Raw genomic sequence first — 22672 nt, forward strand, 5'->3', positions numbered from 1 at the left:
TCCCGAACGACGAATTTTCACAATTTTTCGCAGATCGCAAGCAAGCCCACCAATCCTTCACTAAATGTCTATTTTGCTGGTGGTTGAAGTATCCAAATGTTGTGACTTTTCTTAAGTGTGAATTCGGCGAAATTCGAAAATCTGATTGAAGACTAATCTTAACAGAATTTACATTATATGATATAAAATTGATTGAATTAGCCGTTATTTTGCGGGAATCTATAATTTACATTACATGATAATTATAGATTCCCGCAAAATAACGGCTAATTCAATCAATTTTCTTGTAGTTGAAGTTTCACACACAGTAACTACCACACTCGTTGAATGTAAGCTTTTAACAAGGAAGGTAGAAATATTTGGGTGACATTGTCTATCAGTTATATTCTATCTCAAGAAGCTGAAGAAAAGGAATACAAGTCGAAGTACTTTAATAATATTTAAAAATAAATTACAAATATATAATAAAATATTAAAAAAATAAACTTTAAAATACACAATCTTAAAAGGAAATTCTAACAATTGGAACTGGATTTCCAGAATCTTCTATAGTTCATATATCCAGCAAATAAAAACTGCCTTTTTATATAACAATTATTTATGCACTGCATCAAAATGAAAGACGAAAAACAAATATTAAGGATATCCACATTGTAAGTTTGTTCGATTTTCGCTAAAGATTTCATTTTCTTCATCTTTTGTACAATATTACAATTTCGATGGATATTTTCCAAAAGTGAAAGACAAGTTAGAACAGATATTCTGTTTGTCATATTTAAATACAGCTGAATTGCTTAGCGTTGGCGTCGACGTTCCATTCCGTGGCTTCCAACGCCTGGACGCATACCTCACACGAGTATGGTCGGCGGTCAATACATCTGCTGTGACGCAGGTGGCTCAGTGGCTTACTCGTAACCCAACATTGATGCTTCTAAATATTGATTTATGATTCTTGCCACTTTTATCACACACTGCATTATAACATTTTACTGATTCAGTCAACAACTCGTCTTTTCCTTTATCACGCCTCATCATTTCGTGTGTCGCGAGCGACGACCTTCACGCTGTAATGGATAGAGACGCGGCGCACGGTGTTCGGATGCTGCGTACGGCGTCAACGTGTTGAAGAGATCACTACAGTACATTTATATAGTAAGCATTGTGACGCAGCGTACGGCATAACGAGACGTCGCGTACGGCGTAAAATAGGAGACCATAGCCTAAGTACATGTGCTATGAGTCGCAATTCACTAGACTGTTTGGACCCTAGGGCTTTTCCCCGACATGTATTCTTGTGTTATGTAACTTCAAGTCGGCAGAATTGTTGAAACTTTCACCACATAATTTACAAGAATAGATCATTTCCTTGTTGTGTATCGTGTTATGTCTCTTCAAATTACCAGAAGTATTAAAACTCTTACCACATACATTACAAGAGTACTGCTTTTCACCTGTATGTATTGTATCATGTCTCTTCAATTCATCAGAGCGATTGAAGCTCTTACCACATTTATCACATGAGTATGGCTTTTCACCAGTATGAACCCTAATATGTATCTTCAAACAATTTGACTGATTAAAACTTTTACCACACACATTACATGTATAGGGCTTTTCACCAGTATGGATTCTATTATGTGTCTTTAAATTATAAGATACATTAAAAGTCTTGCCACAAACATGGCACGAGTACATCTTTTTACCAGTATGTGTTAAATTATGTCTCTTTAAATCACTAATTTGATTGAAACTCTTATCACATACCTCACACGAGTATGGCTTTTCACCAGTATGTAGTCTAGTATGTATCTTCAAATGACTAGATTTCTTATAACTCTTACTGCACAAATTACATGAATACGGCTTTTCAACAGTATTTACTCTGTTAGGGGTCATTAAATTATGAAAATCATTCTCTATCAACTTTTGGTCTTGAATATCTTTATTGTCCGTACTGGAATTCTTATCGTTATTCTTTTCAGAAAGCCTAGAATTATCTTCTTTAATTGTAATTGTAGCTGGAATTATCTTTTTAACCAAGGTATTTCTCCTGCTGTTTAAGCTGTCGTTTTCTATTTTTAGAACTGGAGTATATTGTTTTTCAATCACATTTCGTTCCACGCATCTTGTGATACAATTTTTCTTACTTTTGTTATTCAGGCTTTTATTGTTGACTTTTTTAATGTCTTGTTTCATTTTATTTATTTCTTTTTTGATTTTGACTGTTTTTGTTTTATCTGTAATGTATAAAATAGAACGTATTACAGTAAAAATTATTGTATTTTCTATTTTTCTTAAAAATATGGTCTGTGGGGCTGATGTACAGCTCGTCGTTTTAGAAATCTCCCAATGATGCTCGATGGGATTGAGGTCACGGCGCATCCCGACGTCACTTTTGTAAGCGTCTACAAAGCCCGCTCGATGTGCTCGAGCATTGTCCACCATTAATATAGCAGCACTTTTTGTTACAGAAAAAACCTAACGCTGGTTGTCCTTTGGGAATTAGGAGTTCCATGATTTAGCGTTGTGCATTTATAGAAACATTTATTACGACAACTAACTCTGTGCGATCTTCAGAAGTTATGCCAGCCCAAAAAATAACAGTAAAATATTACCGAAACCTTGAATTTGTCATGACACAAGTTAGAAATTTTACTAATATCAACTTGATACGAGCATTATACGAGGTTTTGGTAAGAATTCATTTTAGAATAGAATAGAATAAAATTTTATTGATAACAAACCACCCCCACACAATTATTAAATAACAAACCAGAATGAGTAATAAATTCTTAGAACTAACTAATAAAACCAATTAAATAATACAATTTATAGCTAAAAACGAAAGTGCGGCAGTGAATTTCACTAAATGGAGCTAACAGTAATAAGCTGCAATGGCGTGGCGCCAATGTAGCACTGGTTTTCAGTAGCCCCAACATTATTGAGAATAGCATTGGGAGTAGCAGCGACTAGTAATTTTTAAATTATAGTTATGAATATAAATAAATAAAGGCAGTATAGATCTAATTTTCGTATTTAACTCAACTCTAAAAAAAAATTAAATAAAACAAATTGAACGTTAAAAGAAGATCATTTAGATCTTAACGATTGAAAAATCAAAAAATATGAGGTTATTAATAATAAATATAATATTATAAAGCTGCAGTGTTTGTTTGTTTGTTTGAACGCGCTAATCTCTGGTACTACTGGTCCGATTTGAATGATTCTTTCAGTGTTGGGTAGTCCATTTATCGAGGAAGGCTATAGGCTATGTTTTTTTTTCAAAATTAGGGATCCGTAATAAAATTGCTATTTTGTAACACAAGGTGTAAAATCGAAAACTTATTTTTGCGTGCGCTGCAAAAACTATTGACAATAGAACAAAATGATGTACAGGCTATAATATAGGCAATATTTTATTACTTATAAAACTATCGCGTGAATTATACTTTATATGGCAAAACAACGTTTGCCGGGTCAGCTAGTAATAAGTATGTGTTAATATAAATGCTAATATCTAATATATAAAATTCTCATGTCGCGGTGTTTATAGTTAAACTCCTTCGAAACGGCTTGACCGATTCTCATGAAATTTTGAGTGCCTAAATGTTAAGGGTCCACACGAAATTGTTTTTTTTTTTAATTTGTTTGATTATGAGTCAGCATTAAAAAATACATACAACTTCAGATTTTCACCCATCTACGATCAACAGTTACTTTTGTATCGCGATTTTAATATTGGCAATACAACGTTTGCTGGGTCAGCTAGTTATGATATAAAATTTAAAAGAGGTACAAGCAGTTAAACATGTTTATAAATGTCATTAAGTAGGTAATTTTTAGTTTTTATTTTGAAATTTTGAATGGTATTTTTTGAATATAATGCTATTATATGGGCTCCATGTGAAGCCAACTACACACTCATGTTTTAAATACTTAAAGTCAAGGATGTATTGCAGTTGGTTACTGTATCAGGATAGAGGCTTTATTGGTTGAATAATTAAATAAATCAAGGATAACTTAGGATTGGTTAGTTGCCCATGCTACAGAAGTGAGTCTATTAGCCAATCCACCTTTCTGGAGACTAGTTGGAATCAACAATGATTCCTCGAAATTTTACCTGCTAACTCATGCTCCATCTCTACCTCGACTTTAATAAACACTGTGTCTTGAGCGACATCTTTATTCAGACATGTGCCCTCATCAGTATGATGCTGTTGAAAATTGACGGATTCTGAAAATCAAAAGCGCTTTAATTTATGTTTATACTGACCCAAAATGTAATTTTAATATTTCATGGAATAAGAGCATACGGACGTATTTGAAGATATGTATCACCGCCGACCATAGGTACTCTCTTTCAACACCAAAGGAATCCTAGGAGCGTAAAACACATAAACTTGCATAAAAGGCATTTATTTTCTCGAAATTGATTCCTTTAGAATTATTTTTGATGTCATTTCTAATATACTAGATACTACTACCGCTTCGGAAACAAATGGCACACTGAGAGAGAAGAAACGGCGCAAGAAACTCTCCCAGAATTATTATTAAGATAAGCTCATTTTTTAATAGAAGAGGACAATAAACAAGCATTTTCTGTGTCTCTCCAATGGTATACAATCATCACTGCTTATCTTATTACAACAGTGAAATGACAAATGCCCTTGCCTACCTTATAAAAACTCGAATAATAATATAAATAATACACATTAGTTCTAAAACAGAAAGCACATTGGTAGATGGCGAGTAGGTTAAACAGTTACAACATGGGTACCTTAAAAAAAGTGTGTACACCTTCTCTAAAGGCCGGCAACGCTCCTGTGATTCCTCTGGTGTTGCAGAGAATGTGAGAGAGATAACTCAAGAGAGCAATAGCTAACAATCTCACCCAGCTATAGCTAACAATTTCATCCAGCAATAGCTTACAATATCATCCAGAATAGCTAACAATCTCAACCAGCAATACCTAACAATGTCATCCAGCAATAGCTAACAATGTCATCCAGCAACAGCTAACAATGTCATCCAGCAATAGCTAACAATCTCTCCCATCAATAGCTAACAATATCATCCAGAATAGCTAACAATTTCAACCAGCAATACCTAACAATGTCATCCAGCAATAGCTAACAATGTCATCCAGCAACAGCTAACAATGTCATCCAGCTATAGCTAACAATATCTCCCATCAATAGCTAACAATGTCATCCAGCAACAGCTAACAATGTCATCCAGCAATAGCTAACAATCTCTCCCATCAATAGCTAACAATGTCATCCAGCAATAGCTAACAATCTCTCCCATCAATAGCTAACAATATCATCCAGCAACAGCTAACAATGTCATCCAGCAATAGCCAACAATCTCTCCCATCAATAGCTAACAATGTCATCCAGCAATAGCTAACAATCTCTCCCAGCAATAGCTAACAATGTCACCCAGCAATAGCTAACAATCTCTCCCAGCAATAGCTAACAATGTCATCCAGCAATAGCTAACAATCTCTCCCAGCAATAGTTAACAATGTCACCCAGCAATAGCTAACAATCTCTCCCAGCAATAGCTAACAATGTCATCCAGCAATAGCTAACAATCTCACCCAGCAATAGCTAACAATCTCAACCAGAAATAGCTTATAATCTCAACCAGCAATAGCTAACAATATCATCCAGAATAGCTAACAATCTCAACCAGCAATAGCTAACAATGTCATCCAGCAATAGCTAACAATCTCTCCCAGCAATACCTAATAATCTCTCCCAGCAATAGCTAACAATGTCACCCAGCAATAGCTAACAATCTCTCTCAGCAATAGCTAACAATGTCATCCAGCAATAGCTAACAATCTCTCCCAGCAATAGCTAACAATGTCATCCAGCAATAGCTAACAATCTCTCCCAGCAATAGCTAACAATGTCACCCAGCAATAGCTAACAATCTCTCCCAGCAATAGCTAACAATGTCATCCAGCAATAGCTAACAATATCTCCCATCAATAGCTAACAATGTCATCCAGCAACAGCTAACAATGTCATCCAGCAATAGCTAACAATCTCTCCCATCAATAGCTAACAATGTCATCCAGCAATAGCTAACAATCTCTCCCATCAATAGCTAACAATGTCATCCAGCAACAGCTAACAATGTCATCCAGCAATAGCTAACAATCTCTCCCATCAATAGCTAACAATGTCATCCAGCAATAGCAAACAATCTCTCCCAGCAAAACCTAACAATGTCACCCAGCAATAGCTAACAATCTCTCCCAGCAATAGCTAACAATGTCATCCAGCAATAGCTAACAATCTCTCCCAGCAATAGCTAACAATGTCACCCAGCAATAGCTAACAATCTCTCCCAGCAATAGCTAACAATGTCATCCAGCAATAGCTAACAATCTCACCCAGCAATAGCTAACAATCTCAACCAGAAATAGCTTATAATCTCAACCAGCAATAGCTAACAATATCATCCAGAATAGCTAACAATCTCAACCAGCAATAGCTAACAATGTCATCCAGCAATAGCTAACAATCTCTCCCAGCAATACCTAATAATCTCTCCCAGCAATAGCTAACAATCTCTCCCAGCAATAGCTAACAATGTCATCCAGCAATAGCTAACAATCTCTCCCAGCAATAGCTAACAATGTCATCCAGCAATAGCTAACAATCTCTCCCAGCAATAGCTAACAATGTCATCCAGCAATAGCTAACAATCTCTCCCAGCAATAGCTAACAATGTCACCCAGCAATAGCTAACAATCTCTCCCAGCAATAGCTAACAATGTCATCCAGCAATGGCTAACAATCTCTCCAAGCAATAGCTAACAATGTCATCCAGCAATAGCTAACAATCTCTCCCAGCAATAGCTAACAATGTCATCCAGCAATAGCTAACAATCTCTCCCAGCAATAGCTAACAATGTCACCCAGCAATAGCTAACAATCTCAACCAGCACTAGCTAAAAATGTCACCCAGCAATACCTAATAATCTCACCCAGCAATAGCTAACAATGTCATCCAGCAATAGCTAACAATCTCTCCCATCAATAGCTAACAATGTCATCCAGCAACAGCTAACAATTTCATCCAGCAATAGCTTACAATCTCACCCAGCAATAGCTAACAATCTCAACCAGAAATAGCTTATAATCTCAACCAGCAATAGCTAACAATATCATCCAGAATAGCTAACAATCTCAACCAGCAATAGCTAACGATGTCATCCAGCAATAGCTAACAATCTCTCCCAGCAATAGCTAACAATGTCATCTAGCAATAGCTAACAATGTCTCCCAGCAATACCTAACAATGTCATCCAGCAATAGCTAACAATGTCATCCAGCAACAGCTAACAATGTCATCCAGCAATAGCTAACAATCTCTCCCATCAATAGCTAACAATGTTATCCAGCATCAGCTAACAATGTCATCCAGCAATAGCTAACAATCTCTCCCATCAATAGCTAACAATGTCATCCAGCAATAGCTAACAATCTCTCCCATCAATATCTAACAATGTCATCCAGCAACAGCTAACAATGTCATCCAGCAATAGCTAACAATCTCTCCCATCAATAGCTAACAATGTCATCCAGCAATAGCTAAAAATCTCTCCCAGCAATAGCTAACAATGTCACCCAGCAATAGCTAACAATCTCTCCCAGCAATAGCTAACAATGTCATCCAGCAATAGCTAACAATCTCTCCCAGCAATAGCTAACAATGTCATCCAGCAATAGCTAACAATCTCTCCCAGCAATAGCTAACAATGTCATCCAGCAATAGCTAACAATCTCACCCAGCTATAGCTAACAATCTCACCAAGCTCTATAGCTAACAATCTCAACCAGCACTAGCTAAAAATGTCACCTAGCAATACCTAATAATCTCACCCAGCAATAGCTAACAATGTCATCCAGCAATAGCTAACAAAATGAACCAGCAATAGCTAACAATGTCATCCAGCAATAGCTAAAAATCTCACCCAGCAATAGCTAACAATGTCATCCAGCAATAGCTAACAAAATGAACCAGCAATAGCTAACAATGTCATCCAGCAATAGCTAACAATCTCACCCAGCTATAGCTAACAATCTCACCAAGCTCTATAGCTAACAATCTCAACCAGCACTAGCTAAAAATGTCACCCAGCAATACCTAATAATCTCACCCAGCAATAGCTAACAATGTCATCCAGCAATAGCTAACAAAATGAACCAGCAATAGCTAACAATGTCATCCAGCAATAGCTAAAAATCTCACCCAGCAATAGCTAATAAGAGAGATAACTTGAGTGGGTGACGGATCACTTAAAATCAGGTGATCCGTACACTTGTTTGTCCTCTTTTACCATGGCTAGCAAGGTGATTAGATTCAACAGATCTACCAATGCTTCAAGGTGCTAACTAATAAACTTCAAAATAAATAACAAAAGATCTCCTCACTTTCATAGGACCTGAACCTTTCAGATAAGGAATAAGTAAAAAATTGATAATATAGGTAAATATTGGTTGTGGTTATTGAGCTATTAGACATAATACTTATACCCTGAAGATTATATGTCTCTTGAGGGCAGAAATGCTTTGAGGAAGTGATCTAAATGCACTGCAACTCCAGCTTAGCAAGTTTATACTTAACCCCTATGTACTCCTATTCAAGAGAGTGAGAATCTTAGAATGTGACAACCTGTCTGTGGCATAAATTTCCTCCTGCAGTATTTCTAGATTCAAACTTGATATAGCCAACAAGAGAAATATTTGAATGTGGGCTGATGACACTAAAAAAATTGCAGGAGACAACTGGCTTCATCTCTATTACCTCGCAAAAGTAGAAAAAAAAACAAAAGATATGGAGGAGGCTAACACCCAATAATGAAACTAAAATATTAATTTGTAGTCTACTTTTAAAATTTAAGCTTAAAATGCTAAAACACAATATATATATGCATTTCTACATACAATTCAACTGTTCAAACAAATTAAACACTGCATGCATGTTGAAAAGCTTCTAGCGACTAGTGTGATTGACACAGCTGATTAGACCTCATAAAATGTAATTATAGTAAAAAGTATGTTCAATCACCAATAAGTTTCATGACACTCCTATATTGCTCTGGTGGTACAAGAGATTCTCCATGGCAGTGATCCCTTACACCAGGTGTCACTCAATCAGTACAGTCATGTGTCTTCATAAAGGTCCTTTCTTATCATTAGACCTTGTAATGAAATTAAATATTATGTTTACAAAGTAGTAAAATTTATCTTAGTCCAGCAGTAAAATATCAACTGTAATTTACTCTTATAAAATTGTCGCCCTTCGAACAATGTCGTCTTAGAATTTAAGTAGAACAAATTTAAAAAAATCAAGGCTGGTTTCCTCAACTTAGACCAAATTAAATGTTTCAAGAACATATTATTACATATATAGAGGAGTCTACTAATATTTGATGATGTGAGTAATAAAATAATGTCCCTATTACATAAAACAACTCCAGGTTAGGATAAATAAAGAAAATTACCAGCTATGCCTATTTCCTGTTTTGTATCTTCACTTTCCTCTTTGGGCTCCTGTTTAATAAACTGTTCATTGTCCATCTTGACTTTTATAAACACCAAAAATCCAATATAATATATTTTCTTCTCTTATTAGTTATCTTGATATTTATCTTTTACTGTGATAGTGGCTTCACTTGTATAAAGATAAATTTAATGGACTTCATAAATCAGAGATTTTTATTGGGCAACAGTAGATTGATTATTTTAGGAAAAGTAGACAAATTATAAACAGTCTTTAGCCATTTCATAAAAATAAATGCTTTAATTTTTTTAACAGAAGCCCCTATCTTTGTCCACTCTAGTATTCTGTCAAGTGTCATCTGTGACGCTACCGCTAGTATACTGTTTATGCATATACCACAGTCTAAAAACTTTCACATTGCAATCACAGTTTGCAATCCAGACCACCGAGAAGCATAGCAATCAGCATTATTATAATAGCTGAAATTTATTTCATTATTTGTAGATAAGTGTAATGATTGTGATGTAAAAAAACATGCTCCGAGACTTGGAGCCCATGGAGTAAAAAATATTTTAAAATTTAAATCAAGTTTAGTTCAAAAGTACTCTGTGATTTTAAATTTATGTGTTTATTTTGTAATCTTAATTATTAGGTCATCGGTAGGTATAACACCTGCTAAGTGCGATGTACGGAAATAATGAGTAATCTAAAAGTACACTGTGTAAATAATGCCCATTGTAGCCCTAAAATAAGTCCCTTACAATAATAAACTCACTCGGCGGGGTCCTGTTTTTCTGTACCAACTAATAATGAATCCCAAACACTGGATCACATTTTTTTGTGTTCAGCTTTCAGTGCCTTGTGCTGATTGATAAATTGATTAATATTTTCAAGACAAAAGAAGACCTGCCGCGCTGCGCTCATTAAATCACAAAAAATTCAGTACGATTTAATAGGCTGCATGTTTCCAAACCCTTGTCTGTCCTGGAGGGGACGATGGAATAAAACCAATTAAAAATTAAACGATGTGTCTAGTCGTCCGCCAAGCGGACAAATAAAATTAATTAGTCATTATCGGATGAATAGCATTCGATTAATCGTCCCCTAAAACTTTCTCAACATTTCCCTTCTGTGAATTTTTATTTAGGTACTTATTTCATGACCTTGGTCCTTCGGTCGGAAAGCATTTTTTTTTATTTTATGATTCCTTTTTTATGTACTAAAAAACTTATCATAATACACTTGTCTGATTTTATAGTTACCTATTCAAATGAATGTTTTGTGTTTTCTTTACGTGTGTTACCCGTTTATAGGTTGCAATTTTTTTCGTTATTCTCTTAAAAACTGTGCATTGTAATAAGATTAGTAGCACTTTTTTTAATGGATAAGGAGGACAAACGAACGTACCGGTCACCTGGTGTTAAGTAATCACAGCCACCCACATTCTCTTGCAACACCAGAGGAATCACAGGAGCGTTGCTGGCCTTTAAAGAAGGTGTACGCGCTTTTTTTGAAGGTACCCATGTCGTATCCTCCTGGGAACACCGCACAAGGAAGTTTATTCCACAGCTTTGTAGTACGTGGAAGAAAGCTCCTTGAAAACCGCACTGTGGAGGACTGCCACATCCAGATGATGGGGATGATATCCTAACTTGTGGAGTGTCGTGCGAAGGTGGAATTTGGCGGCAGGAATCAGGTAAAACAGCTCTTCGGAACACTGCACGTGATAAATGCAGTACAAGACACACAATGTAGCAATGTCTCTACGCAACGCCAAGTGATCCAGCCGTTCACAGAACACTGGGTCCTCGAATATTCGAGCTGCTCTGCGTTGCACGCGGTCAAATGGATCAAGTTGATACTGGAGTGCACCAGACCAGATTAATTAATTAAGTCCCTTCCGCGACCTTCTCAAGAGAGAACACGATAGAAGACACAAGTTTCTCCCGGCACTGGTCTACGATTTCCCTAGAGAGACATGCATGGCCCGTGTATACGGCATCGCCCGTGCTGTCGTCTGCATAGCAATGTATGTTGGAAGTATCCCACATATCATTGATACGCAGAAGAAACAGCGTATACCACACAGCCTTGGGGCACTCCAGCGTTCACGGGCTTGGGATGCGAGCAATAACCGTCGATACAACCTGTATGCTGCGCCCAGTGACGAAGCTGGAGGTCCACTTGCATAAGCGCTCGGAAAACCCAAATGATGGAAGTTTTGAAAGAAGCGCCTTGTGCCATACACGATCATGGTCCTTCGCTATATCCAGACAAACTGTCATGCCTTCCCCCTTGCTATCGATAGCCGCCACCCATCTATCTATTAGGTATACCAGAAGAGCAACTGCCGATCGACCATGGCGAAAGCCGTACCGGCGGTCGTTGACCAACTGGTGGCCCTCTAGGTATACCAAGAGCTGCCGGTAAATTATACTCTCCATGATTTTGGAGACCAGGGAGGTAATAGGCCTGTAGTTTTCCGGACCCGAACTGTTTCCTTTTTTGGATCAGATGGAGAAGGGCTGACATCCATGAGTTTGGGACGACGCCTTTTGTATATTAGTGCCGGAATAAACGCGTTAGCATCGGCTCAACTCAGGGGCACACGTTCTAAGCACGATTGGAGAAATGCCATCCAGCCCGCTCGACTTCCTGACGCCAACGAAAACAGAGCTCACCTAACAGTTTTCTATCTGAACTGTACTTCAGGAATAGAGCGCTGACACCGCGGTATGGTCTGCGGTGTTATTCCGTTGTCGTCAAGAGTTGAGTTGGAGGCAAAAAGAGCGATCAGGAGAACGGATTTTTCTTTTGCCGTATAGGCCGGGGTGTCATTCCTCATGTGCACGGCGGCAGAGAGGGCTGGTTGAAGTTACCAAGACCAGCTTGCGACAACTACCAGAACTTGCGTATTCTGATCGGGTAACTGGAAAGCTGCTCGCCAATTTTGACAACATGCTTCGATTTCGCACGGGCGATTTGTCGCTTAAAGAATCTGGAGGCACGGTTGTTTTACCTCCTTAGAACTTTGCAGTTCGGATCGTTTGAGCCCAGCGCCGCAACCCAAGTTCGATACGTCTGTTTTTTGCAGTCAGATGCTACTTAACTAAGTTAACTGACGCATCGAACCAGGGCTGTGATCTGCCACCTATCGGTACCACAGAGCTTGGTCTAAAAATATCAATGCCCTGCAGTATCACATCGGCTTCTGCAACGGCGCAGGCACTAGGATCATCCGAAGCGAAACAAACCCTGTCCCAAGGGTAGGATGCAAAAAAAGGAACGTATCCTATCCGCCTAACGCGGCGGGTCGCTGGTGATCTGCGGCGTGGACGTCAGATAGGCACTACACTCCTGACCAGGCAATGGTCGGACGTTCTGAGAGGGGCTTCAACCTGACCCGAGAGACCGGGTAACTATCGGGATGTGTAGTCAACAAAAGATCTAATAAGGACTGCATGTGGCAATATACATCCGGGAGCCGCGTTGGCGACTCAACCAATAGGGACAGACCATACGCCAATGCAAAGTACATGATCCAAGCCATTCGGCATTGTGCCCGTTGAAATCACCCAAGACTATGTTTTCAGCGGAGGGCATCTGTGCAAGCACGTCTTTAATTGCCGCTTAAACGCAGTCCATGAGATGATCCGTTTGTGTGTTACCACTATGGGACCTGTAGACACACGCATAGATGCGTACGCGGTCCCTAAAATCAACACGAGCCAGAGAGTAGAAGCTCAAAATTGCCGAGACGGGGAAAGCAGATATCCTCACTAACGTACACATATACCCAGTCATGAGGCATTAAATTATGCTCAAATTTGTACCAGGGGTACGTTAAATATGACGCAAGGTGGTGGACGGCTTTTAAATTGGAGTGAATTCCCCTGATATTGCAAAAGTCCACATTAAGCGTGGAGCGGGGTGCCGTGGTATTACTGCCTCGTTTGTCCTGGGACATTCATGGTTCTGTGCCCTCCTCAGAATACGAGGGGCAGCACGAGCTAGAATGCTCGTTGAAGGACTCTCAGGCTCTGGTAGAACCGGTACCCTCCTAAGGTAAAATCTCTTTAAGCACTGCTGTCATATTCTAGTGGTGCGGAATGGCCTATGCGAAACATAGCGGCACTAGGCCTCTACTTCAGGCAAGTATTCTGTGCGTATAAGTGTGCTATAATTGTTGACCAAATCTCTATCAACTATAATTTATAAAAATTGGTTAGATTAGGTTACCGGCGAGTGCCAGAAACGAATTCTAGGCGTTTGCCTTTCTTTCCTCCCCATAAAAATGAAAATATACACATACACAACTTACTGTACACGTATAAAATATATGTTTTTACAAATGCAGTGTATAATATGACTAGGGGAAACTCAATCCCAACTGCAAGCATTATTCAAATAAACTGTAACTTTATAAAAAGTCTTTGCGATAAGTTTTTGTTTTACGTAATTACTCTTTTGTTTAAACTTTGAAATAGAAACAGAAGAGAATTAGAAATACATTTATTTTTATTATAACGGTATCCAAAACTTATTTGATTATTAGTTATTTCAATAAAACTAAGTGGAAATCAATGAATAATTTATGCGAAATGCGGATTACTTGTTAATATAACATTAGGTATGAGAAACGGGACGCATTTTTACATACGTGACAGCTATGGATGACAGCAGACAGTGTATATAATATACGGGAATTTTAAAACGTCAAACAACAGCAGGTAATTGTGATGAAATTGAAGACCTCCTTTTTTTTGGCTTGTAGTCTGCGTTTTACTATCTTTGTGCTGCAGAAGAGGGCTATTCCCGCAATTTATAACCTAGGTCCTAAAGAATCATTAAGAGAAAAATTTAAAGAAATAAACATTTTGACTGTTGCCTCCTAATATATTATTGATAAGGTTCTATATTTTCATACGCACATTGAGGAATTTGCTAGAAACTGTGACAATCATAATGTTAACACCAGGAACAAACAAACTTGTTATGCCTACTACTCGGCTAAGTAGAGTTAGTAAGTTTTTTATTGGGCGATGTATGTGCTTTTACAATATGATCCCAGAAAATGTGCAAAACAAATGCATTACGAAATTTAAAAGAATTGTTTAAATACGTGTATGTGGGAAAGGTTATTACAACATTAAGGATTTTCTTAATGATACCACAGACTGACATATAAATTTGTATGAACTATATTGATAATTCAATATTTAATAAATACAAAGCACACATGTTTATATATACAATACATGTTATATTAATGTATGAGTTGTAACTTACTTAGTAACCACCTGCTTATCCGTTTATCCGGCACTTTTATTTACATAACTTTCTTCCATAATTTATACAATTTTCACTTAACTTTATGAAAGTATAATAATAAATCAATTCCAATTATATAAGAAAGCTTCAAAATACAAGAAAGTGAAAGATGCGCGAGAAATTATGCGCACCAAAACGTTACTATGCTATTTGATGAGTAGCTTTTCCCATACCGGGCGCCTTATATGAAAATCGAATCTTATCCTTAAGATCATTTATTAAATATTACAGGGTATAATTTTTGGAGTTTACAGGACTCTGTTGCTGATGAGGATCAAACTTTGGAAAGATATGTATGTATTTCTAAGTTTCCGACTTGGCCATCACCACCCTTCTCAAAAACCACCCTGTATAAATAATTTTTACCTATATTTTATTATTATGTAAACTTTTAAACTTACAGTTTTACCCAAAGCGTATGCAAGCATGTCCCAGAAGTACAAATAAAATAAAAAATATTTGATTTTTAATTAAAAGTAAAAAAAAACAATGATAAAATAATACAAAAAATGTCAAGTTATATAAAATCAAATAATAACCGTAGCGCCAAATAAACAAATAAAATAAGATCAAAGTTTTAAGTCAGGTAATAAAATAAAACTTTATTAACATTGATAAATAATTCAAGTACCATCTATACATATAAAAAATGATTGTGTGTTTTTATGACACCAAGGTAAAAGTGAAACTTTTTTTCACATTATAGACATTTAACTAAAAATTTTTGGAATAATATTCCATTAAGGGTATAACAATCGCTTTATCAATCTTAATTTTATACTTGGAAAATTGGAATGATAATGGTAAATAATAAAAGTAGACTAAGTCTCCAACTAATATTTTTATTGAACTCTGTGCCTTAGCCCTGGTTAAATATATTGATTGAAAAGGATTAAAAACAAACAAAATAGCGTGGAGCACTGGCACAAATGAGTAATAGTCTATACACTACACGGTCAGCTGCTGCGAAGTATAGGCGCCGCCCGACCGTCACGCGACATGCAACACACAGACGAAAAAGTTTGAGACGATGTAATAAAAGTTTCATTTTAATAAAATTGGAGTGTCTGTTTGTAATATTGAAATAACCGTTTCTAACTACATGTATACGAATATATATACATACACCAAAATATTTTTTTTTTTACAATTGTTGTCTGTCTGTTTGCTACGGCTAATCTCTGAAATGGCTGGACCGCTTTTGACGCGACTTTTATTGGCAGGTAGCTGATGTAATAAGGAGTAACTTAGGCTACGTTTATTTTAGAAAAAATCTTTTATTTTAGAAAAATAACGTAATGTTGCAGTGTACAAGAAACGGTTTAACTCTTAAAATAATTTATATGGCAAAACAACATTTGCCGGGTCAGCTCGTCTATCGTTTGAAAGGACAATGGTGGATTTTGTATGGACCCCGTCCCCACCCTCCAACAGTCATGGGATGCATTTCAATAAATTTATTAGGACCCAACAAAATACCTATGCCTGTTTTAGTTGTAAAATTAATGGGGTTTATTTGGCACCGACTTCAAAGCTATCAATATGTAGCACATAAAAATAATAGTATTATATTAATATTACTGGTAAAAGTTTGCTTAAGAGGTGTATTAAATTAAATTTTTAGTTATTTGATTAGTGCCAGTTAATAATAATATATAATTAATCTATAATAATATATAATCAAAAGCCGTATTCAGAAAACAATTATGTCATCCAAGAAGACGAAAATTTTCATATAAATGTTAAATTTTTATGGGACCATATGGCATCTATTTCGCATCAAACAAAAGAAGAATTACATAAATCTGAGAGCAATCGGTGTACATACATAAAAAAAATACCGTATAATAGATCGAATTGATAACCTCCTCCTTTTTGAAGTCGGTTAAAAAAAATGTATAATATTACTAGCTGACCCAGCAAACGTTGTATTGCCATATAAAGTAATAAATAAAATTTAAATAATTAAAATTTTTGGGGTATAAAAAATAGATGACGACCGATTCTATGACCTACCAAATATATCGTACATAAAATTTATCTTACTACAATAATCATTTTATTCTAAAATCGGGATACAAAAATAAATGTTGATTGTAGACGGGTTACAATTAGAAGTTGTATGTACTTTTTAATGCTGAAAATAAAAATAATTGTCAAAAAAAAATTTTTGGGGTCACCCTATCATTTAGGGGTATGAAAAATAGATGTTGGCCGATTCTCAGACCTACCCCATATACCCCATACACACAAATTTACACTAAATTAGTTTAGCCATTTCGGAGGAGTTTGGTAACAAACACCGGGACACGAGAATTTTATATATAAGATAAATATTAAAAACCTGTATATAGTACATTACATAAATTAAACTTATTTATGTATAGTTACTTCATGTCTCTTCAGTGCACTAGAGTGTCTGAAAGTTTTACCACATGTATTACACGAATAGGGCCTTTCACCGGTATGTGTTCTATTATGTGTCCGTAAATCACCAGCACGAATGAATTTCTTACCACATACATCACATGAGAACGGCTTCTCACCAATATGTATTTTATTATGTGCATGCAAAACAGAAGTACTATGGAATTTTTTACCACAAACATTACATTTCAAGTCCAGTCCCCCATCATGTAATAACTTGTGTTTGTGTAAATCACCCGAGTGACGGAAAGTGTTGCCACAAACATCACATGTGAATGGCTTTTCACCAGTATGCATTCTTTTATGTGCTTTCATATATCCAGAATGATTGAAACTCTTTCCACAAATATTGCATGAATAGGGCTTTTCACCAGTATGTATTCTAATATGTGTCCTCAAATTATCAGCTCGGGCGAAACTCTTACCGCATACGTCGCATGGAAATGGCTTTCCCACAGTATGTGTTTTGTTATGCGCTTTCAAATTATCAGCACCCTTAAAACTTTTACCACAAATATTGCACGAAAAGGCCCTATTTCTAGCATGAATTACACTATGCCTGTTTAGATCACTTGATTGACTGAAACTCTTACCACATATATTACACGAATACGGCTTTTCACCAGAATGTATTCTCTTATGCGTCTTCAAATATGCAGACCTATTGAAACTCTTACCGCACAAATTACATGAAAAGGGTTTTTCACCCGTATGTACTCTATTATGTCTCTCCAATTCACTAGATCGACTGAAACTGTAGTCACACGTATTACATGGATACGGCTTTTTAATGCCACTAATGTCCATCTGTTCCTCCAAATTTTGTAAATCATCGTCTATATGGCACCCATCTTCGATTTCTTTATTACTTGTATCAGAATAGTTTATTTCAGGTTGTGAAAACATATCGAACCTCGGTATTTCTGTACTTGAATATTTCTCGTATTCTCCATTGCTAATGTCATTTACTCTTTTATATCCCATTTCTTGTTCCACTTTATTGCTTTCTTTGGTTCTTCTTAATATTGTTGTTTTAGCTGTAAAATATAAAAAAAAAAACAAAAGTTAATCAGATAATAGTAATGTTTAATATATTCTACATATGGACGAGCCAAACATGGGCCCTTACCAAATTAAACTTTAGAGTAGAAGAAGAAGAAGAGGAAGGAGAAGTGGAACAAAAATATCACAGAATCGTATCCTAGGAATGGCATAAGAAATAGGGGATGACCCCGCCAAAGATAGGAGGACGACCTGGTAAAATTTGCAGGAGTGACCTGGAACCGGCTTGTCAAGGACAGAAAGGAGTGAAAAGGTTGGAGGAGGCCTGTGCCAATTGGCAAACAGCTGAAGACTACCAGGAATTTATAGAAGTTAGATAAAAGAAATTGTTTTGATTGTTTTACTTGAATAAAAGGCTTCATTATTATTATTATATTACATATGGACAATATATAGGATACCTAGAACATCAACTGTTATGTCAACGATGAGATAGTGTTCAATTTTTAATCCCCAGAAATCTCGGGGTTAACATTAATCTGCAGTTAACATTATAAGCATCTTATGATTTTATCTCGTGGTTAAGATGCTTATAGAGGTGTTTCCCGCAATATAGTAAATATTATGACTGTTCATTGTCATTGCATTTAAGAAAATTTAATATAGGTTCACAAAAATCTTAACCTTTTTGCTCTAAGTAGTGATTTTCATTTTTATAACACTAGAAATAAGGGATTGCTTGTCACTAATTCTAGGAGGCTTCATAAGATACATAATGTCTGTAAAGGTAAATAAATACAGTTTTAAAATAAAGTCCCAGCCACTGTTCAGGCATTCTGTAATAATCTACAAATAAATTTAAATGTTTTATAAAAAAATGGCTCTGTCGTTAATCCTATTACTCCACAGCTGAATATCTAAGTGATCGGACAGCCTGGGACTAGATTATGATTATTTTATAGCAATAACAATGACAGAACAATAATAAAAGAGTACAAAAAAGAATGCTGCGTCATTTGTTTCAAAAATAATCATAAAAAAGAATTCTGAAGGAATAAATTTTGAGAAATTAAATGCCTTTTTTAAAACATAAAACCTGCAGCACGAGAGTGACATACCGTATAATGATATATCTATTACCTGGTAACTCTTCTTTGACCACATCTGTATCTTCTTCGGGCTCCTGTTTGATAAACAATCCCTCCTGCATATTATCTTTGTCCAGATGCAGATTTACATCGATATGATGCTCCGCCATGTTGAAGGATTCTGAAAAATTTATGTGATTTAATTGTTAAACTCTCAACCATGTGGACTCTTTTCTCTTTAATTTTTACCTTTAAGATCACTGTACAGCGTACCTTTCAGTAAAGTGATCACCGCCGCCCACATTCTCTTACAACAGTAGAGGAATCACAGGAGCGATGCCGGCCTTTAAGGAAGGTGTAAGGTTTTTTTTGAAGGTACCCATGTCATATCGTTACGGAAATATCGCATAAGGAAGCTCATTCCACAGATTTCTAGTACCTATATGGAAGAATGTTACTTGAGAACCGATGGAGGAACGCCACACATCCAGATAGTGGGGATGATATCCTATTTTACCAGTTCGAGGCTCCTTTGCACAGGATGCCGGCTAGATTATGGGTACCACAACGGCGTCTTTTTCTGCCGTGAAGTGCTAAATAAAGAATGTGTAAGCATGATTGTGTTTCAGTGTGAAGGGCCCAGTAGCTAGTGAAATTACTGGGCAAATGAGACTTAACATCACATGTCTCAAGGTGCCTGTTGTAATGGACAGGGCTGGCATCCAGTTACCATCAGCTGAACATCCTGTTTATCTCAATCGTTATTGTCACAAAAAAGGTCCATTATAATTACCAGGTAACTCATTCCGTTCCACTTCTATCTCCACTATACACTCTTGTTTAATTAATACTCTTCCTCCTGTGCTGCCTTCTGTAACTTGTGTGCCTACATCAAGCTCTAGATGATTGGAAGATTCTGAAAATTTACCTCCTCTCAGTACTTCAAATTAACGATGACTGTGCACACTTATACAGGTATAAAAAAAATCGTGTACTATATCTTGACACGCATATTGTTAATAAGTAGTGAGAACAAATAAATATTGATTTTCCGGAAATAAATAAAAAAGTTAAAATAAATTAGTAACGTACCCGAATATAAAATTCCCCGCCCACACACCCATTTCATTCATGTACTCTGTGAAGGGCGTGCGGGCGGCGGCAAAAACGAAAGTTTTGTATTCATGATAAACATCACCCACCTTGTTTGTTTGAGACATCGCACCGCGCAGCTGATGCTAGCTATATACCATTGAACCGAGGCCAGGGCGATGACCTCTCAAGATTTTGAAATAATTTAATATGAAACGTTTTTTACTGTAGCATTTAATCTAAGGGGTTTCGGTTTTTTTATTTTAATTTTAGTGGTATCTACTCATTCAACTTCATATCCATGCCACATTTGCGTTTTCCTTGAGGGTTCCAATCTAGGACTTGCCTCGGTATATAGTTCGGATCCCTCCGGAGTGTGTGGCCTATACAGCTCGATTTGCAGCGTTTTATTTGTTGATCAATTGGGACTTCATGACAGCGTTGCCAAAGATGATCGTTAGAAATTTTATCGAGCCAGTGAATACCGAGGATATTTCGAAAGCATCAGTTAACAAAGACCTGAAGTTGATAGGAGATGGGCTTGGTGACCTTCCACATCTCACACCAATACATGAATACGGTCTACATGTTGGACCAGAATATTTTGAGCTTAACCTCCGTGTAAGTTTCCTTGATTGCCTTACTTATCGGAGTGTTGCGAAGGTTGCTTGTGCTTTGTATGTATTATAATATAGTAGTTGTTTAACATGTGACTCTTTATTACCAGGTAAGTGTTGTATTCCGTCATCTAACTCCACCCAGAACTCCTGCTTAATGTTCTGGCCGGCTGGATATTGTTCTATGTTCACATCGCCGCCAGTATTTTGTACTGAAAAATTGAAGAAATCATTTAATTCAATGTCAATAATTCTTAGAAATGACCATGCATATGGGTCATTTATAGGTTTATGATCACCGCAGGCCACACTGTCAGACTCTTGTAATATCAGAGGAATCACAAGAGCATTGCTGATTCATATTTTGTTAAGGATATAAAATTGTTGCTACATAGTACATTTATGTGTGCAGTGTTCCGAAGAGCTGTTTAACTTGATTCCTGCCGCCGAATTCCACCTTCGCACGACACGCCACAAATTAGGATATCATCCCCACCATCTGGATGTGTGGCGGGTCCTCCACAGTGCGGTTTTCAAGGAGCTTTCTTCCTCGTACTACTAAGCTGTGGAATGAGCTTCCTTGTGCGGTGTTTCCGGGACGATACGTCATGGGTACCTTCAAAAAAAAGCGCGTACACGTTTCTTTAAGGCCGGCAACGCTCTTGTGATTCCTCTGGTGTTGCAAAAGAATGTGGGCAGCGGTGATCACTTAACACCGGGTGACCCGTATGCTCCTTTGTCCTCCTACTCCAAAAAAAAAAGAAAAAAGAGGCGAGCCATTAAGTTGCCTAGGGAACTGAAAAATTTTACATATGAACAAGGACTTACAAAGCTCGGACTCAGCACCCTCATAAGCAGGAGAGAAAGAGGCAATCTAATTGAAATATACAAAATACTAAGTAATTATTATAATGTCCCAAATTTTGAGAGCATGTTTCCAAGAAAGAGCTATTCTAGACTAAGGGGACATGGTATGAAGCTAGAATATCAATTAGCATCATCAAATCCATTAAAACACTTCCTGACCAACAGGCTTGTTCGTATATGGAATAGATTGCCCAAGGATGTGGTTTTCAAAATCTGTTAATCAGTTTAAGAATAGACTGGACAAATTTGAATAGATATGGCAATAATAAAGACACATCAGTAAAAGCTGTTAGTCTATTATAAATAATAATAATACCTTCTAAATAGTTTTTGTACAAACTCAAATTCAAATATTTTTATTCAAAATAGGTGTGGCATCACTTATTAAAAGTCAAAAAACTACCACCCATTCCAAAATGAATGCCTCAGACCTGAGAAGAATGGGCGCAACAAACTCAGCGGGCTTTTTTTTTTTCATTGAATAAATATGTTTACAAAGTAATGATAGTGGTAATGACCACCTGATTTGCTTGTCTTTGAAGTAAATATAGAAGCAAACTCTGTTTTAATTATTTTAAATAACATATCATATATTTCATTGGGATTAATATTATATTTCAATAAATCCAAATTTGAGAGTTTAACTGACACATTGACCTCTATATTTCTCCAACTTACTTACAACATATTATGTGCAACCAACACTTTTCAAATCAGATCAAA

At 36.6% G+C, this 22672-nt stretch overlaps 2 protein-coding genes across 2 annotated transcripts; both read right to left on the bottom strand.

The window, feature by feature from the left end:
* Positions 1-414: 414 nt before the first annotated feature.
* LOC126974769 (zinc finger protein 813-like) lies at positions 415-2699 on the bottom strand. Its single transcript, XM_050822436.1, has one exon. The coding sequence runs from the start codon at positions 2443-2445 to the stop codon at positions 1267-1269; it is 1179 nt and encodes a 392-aa protein (XP_050678393.1). The 5' UTR covers positions 2446-2699; the 3' UTR covers positions 415-1266.
* A 12004-nt stretch (positions 2700-14703) lies between these two features.
* On the bottom strand, positions 14704-19543 carry LOC126974404 (zinc finger protein 595-like). Its single transcript, XM_050821887.1, has 2 exons — positions 19426-19543; positions 14704-18320 (listed from the first exon to the last, which is right to left on the bottom strand). The coding sequence occupies exons 1-2, from the start codon at positions 19541-19543 to the stop codon at positions 17230-17232; spliced, it is 1209 nt and encodes a 402-aa protein (XP_050677844.1). The 3' UTR covers positions 14704-17229.
* Positions 19544-22672: the final 3129 nt, after the last annotated feature.

The sequence above is a fragment of the Leptidea sinapis genome, chromosome 2, assembly GCF_905404315.1.
Source record: "Leptidea sinapis chromosome 2, ilLepSina1.1, whole genome shotgun sequence".
Taxonomy (NCBI): Eukaryota; Metazoa; Arthropoda; class Insecta; order Lepidoptera; family Pieridae; genus Leptidea; species Leptidea sinapis.

Excerpts from the sequence above, each read along its gene's own strand:
- LOC126974404 (XM_050821887.1), bottom strand. The coding sequence starts at position 19,543 with ATGGCGGAGCATCATATCGATGTAAATCTGCATCTGGACAAAGATAAT. Across the intron at positions 18,321-19,425 it reads GGTCAAAGAAGAGTTACCAG|CTAAAACAACAATATTAAGA; the intron begins GTAATAGATATA and ends TATATTTTACAG.
- LOC126974769 (XM_050822436.1), bottom strand. The coding sequence starts at position 2,445 with ATGGTGGACAATGCTCGAGCACATCGAGCGGGCTTTGTAGACGCTTAC.